This window comes from Cariama cristata, unplaced genomic scaffold (assembly GCF_000690535.1).
Source record: "Cariama cristata isolate BGI_N322 unplaced genomic scaffold, ASM69053v1 scaffold17117, whole genome shotgun sequence".
In the NCBI taxonomy this organism is placed as follows: domain Eukaryota; kingdom Metazoa; phylum Chordata; class Aves; order Cariamiformes; family Cariamidae; genus Cariama; species Cariama cristata.
The window spans coordinates 3,792-6,924 of record NW_009626231.1 but is presented as its reverse complement, the minus strand read 5'-3'; the positions used below and the strand labels follow the sequence as shown (position 1 = coordinate 6,924).

Here is a 3,133-nt window from a genome sequence, read left to right as displayed (position 1 = left end):
AGCGTCACCAGGAAAAGAAGAGGAAGTTTTTGGAAAGCACAGAATCCTTTAACAACGAGCTTAAAAGGGTACAGCTCTTGCTTTTCTCCACTTACTCTGAGGAATTTGCTAGTTACCCATTTGTACAAAGGCTCTACCCGCTTCTGTTTAGTTCTGTATTCAATTACGTGTAATTACACAACTGATAACTGCAGTGTCCTAGCGTGTGGGTGTTAGAAAGCACGCAGTGTTTGTATTATTTCGTGCTCCTTCAGTGACCTTTAGTGGTGACATTCAGCCAGTACAGTTTAAAAGCACCTTCAGCTTTGACTGGACGAGTTCACTAGAGAACAGCTCAAGCGAGGTGGCCTACAGCCCCTGTGGAGAACATACTACTCTGTCCTTGGCTGTGTTCACGTGACAAGGTTGTTTATTTATCCCCCTTTTTTTGGTGGTTGTTAATATGCTTGTATCTCCCTCCCTAGTTACTGAAGCTTTTAATATAAACTTTGTCAAATCAAAATAATGTACTGCATGTAGAAATACTGAACTCATAATTGGGTTTTACTGATGTTTTATTTTTCAGTGTAACTGAGGTAGTAAAAGAGCTTTCCTTTTTTTCATTGCTAGTTATGCAGTTTGAAGGTGGAAGTGGACATGGAAAAAATTGCAGCTGAAATTGCTCAAGCTGAGGAACAGGCTCGCAAGAGGCAGGAGGAAAGGGAAAAAGAGGCAGCTGAGCAAGCCGAACGCAGTCAAAATAACATAGCAGCTGAGGAAGAACAGGCAGCTAACAAGATAGAGGAGAAGAAAGAAGAGGAGAGTGCTCCAATGGAGACAGGTAACTGCATTTGTAGACCAGCTTGAGAGTTCCTCGAAGGATCAGCATTAAGATATCTCTGTAGAGGCTCAGCTTAGCCAGGAGAAGTGCCCTGTATTTTTGCTGTTAGCAGGAAGAAAGGCTTCAGAAGGGCAACATTCAGAACAGTTAACTTCCTCTTGTTGAACACAAGTGTTTGCTTTCTTCTCATTAAATTGCTCCTTTTTAAAAGGGGAAAGGATAACATACCACAGAGCCCTGTGTAATGCTTTCTGTGTACTCTACCCAAGGGAGGGGGAAAAAAAAAAAGCTTTCTAAATGTAACTCACCTTTTAGACACTGGTTAGCTAGGAGCAACTGAGAGCGTTTCTTTGTCCCAATGTCAATGTCTAGCAGGGATGACAGATCAGCACTTCTTTCCATGCTGCTCTTACAAGCTGATTTGCAGGCCTTTTTTGTGTTCTCTACAGTGACATTAGAAAATACTACTGTATTTAAGAGTATCAGTGGCTAGTGTCTCAGTGAGTCATTGCTGTAACAGCATGAGTGTAAGGGAAAGGGGACCAAGGAGTCCCCTTTGAATTTTAGTGCTTCAGGTTTAACAAGGCACACTGCTTTCTTGTGGCTAGGCTTCTGAGGTCAGGCAGCTGCAGGGGACTTTTAGGACACTGTGTGGCAGGACCACGTGCATCCTAAGTGCTGAGAGGTCTTTCAGAGCTCTGCCTGTTACCGCACATTCTAAGTGTCAGAAATAACTGCTGTGGAGTACTTGGATTTGTTACAGATTCTGTTTCTTCCTGAATTCTATTTGCACAACCTTAATAAATGTATTGGCATGTAAATGACAATTTACCTGAGAAATGTCTTTTTACAGAAGAGCCTCACCCAGAAGAGAGCACCGAAAACCAGCAGAATGGCGAAGAAGGAACATCTACCCCAGATGATAAGGAGAGTGGCCAAGAAGGGGTCGATAGCACTGCAGAGGAGGGAACCAGTGACAGCAACACGGGGTCGGAGAGCAATAGTGCGACAGTGGAAGAGCCTCCTGCAGACCCCATCGTTGAGGATAGTGAGAAGAAAGAATAAATATTGACTCATTCATGTGTCTCTCTTTTAATGAAGTACTTCTTGATTTCAAAATGTGCTGCGCGGCTTTTGTATCTTCCTTGCCTGTATCACTTGCCTCCAAAGGATACTGGGTTTTAGGAACATGTCAGATTATCAGCATAGCGACTCAGAGGGGCCTTTAGAGGCAAAGGATATCTTGGAACAGACAGAAAAGAAAACCTCATGTGTCTAAACACAGCTGTTACAATATGCAGAGGTACTTACTCTTGCGTGGGATTTCTTCCTTAGAAAGATAGCATTGATTTTAGTTGTTACCTTAGAAATTGGGCCTCCTCCCTTTGTTCTGGTTACATGGCCACAGTGACAGTGTCGTCTTTGTCAAAGGCCCTCCTTGTTCCTTTGTGGCTGAAGCGAGATTCAGATTCGCATCACCTCTCTGCTGTGGCCCTCCTGACCCAGCCCCAACACGTCTGGTTTGTGCCACGTTGACGTTTGCAGCCGGGACGCGGGCGCCGTGGTCGTGGAGGCTGACGAAGCAGCACAGATGAGAAATGCGGTTAATGGCACTTGCTTTCTAGAGAGGTTAGAATGTTACTGAGGCATCCTAAAGTTGATGTTGGTATTAGGCAAAGACATGGTGCCTCTCCTGGGTATAACTTAAGAGCGTTTCCTTCATTTAAAAACCAAAAAACCCCACAGCCTAGCCTGAGTTACCACTGCTGCTTCAGTTCTTCCCCGCAAGGACGTCTACTGCCACTGCCCAGTTCTTTGCTTTTAAAGAAAGCTTTCAGTACTCACGAGTAGTGCTCCAAAATAAGGCTGAACGACTAGGCCTTAGGGGTTTCTTTGTGTAATCTTTGTTGTCTTCTATAGAGCAGCTGTTCTACAGCGATGGAAACTTGCTCGTGTTCTGCATGCAACGTTTCAGGAGACCCATTTCCGAAGGACCGAGTGTAGTTGGCTCAAAGTAAAGGATGTATCGTAGGGGTTCCGTCTGTGAGGCAGGATTCTTTTCAACAATAGTCTTCGCTTTCCTTTACCGATTAACTCCTTTCTTTGCTACTAAGCTATTCTGGTGTGACCTCAGCCAGAGATACGGCAAAGTACAAAGCAGGTGAGCATTTAAACAGGTACATGTTCTCTGAGCAGACAGCCGCTAATGTGGCACAAATGGTAAAAAACAGTTTTGCTTGCCATGAGCTTTTGAAACCTCTGGGAACTCTACAAATGTACTGAAAATGCCACATTTTGCCCTATGTGTAAGCA

The 3,133-nt window shown here is 44.3% G+C and overlaps 1 protein-coding gene across 1 annotated transcript in view; it reads left to right on the top strand.

The window, feature by feature from the left end:
- The window catches only part of SMARCE1 (SWI/SNF related, matrix associated, actin dependent regulator of chromatin, subfamily e, member 1), a 14,971-nt gene extending 13,086 nt beyond the window's left edge, over positions 1-1,885 (top strand). The window contains exons 8-10 of the mRNA XM_009703947.1: positions 1-68; positions 610-820; positions 1,674-1,885. The exon at positions 1-68 is cut by the window's left edge and continues 61 nt beyond it. Of these exons, the coding sequence (XP_009702249.1) occupies positions 1-68; positions 610-820; positions 1,674-1,885 (491 nt within the window). The remainder of the gene's footprint in view (positions 69-609; positions 821-1,673) is intronic.
- The last annotated feature ends 1,248 nt before the right edge of the window (positions 1,886-3,133 follow it).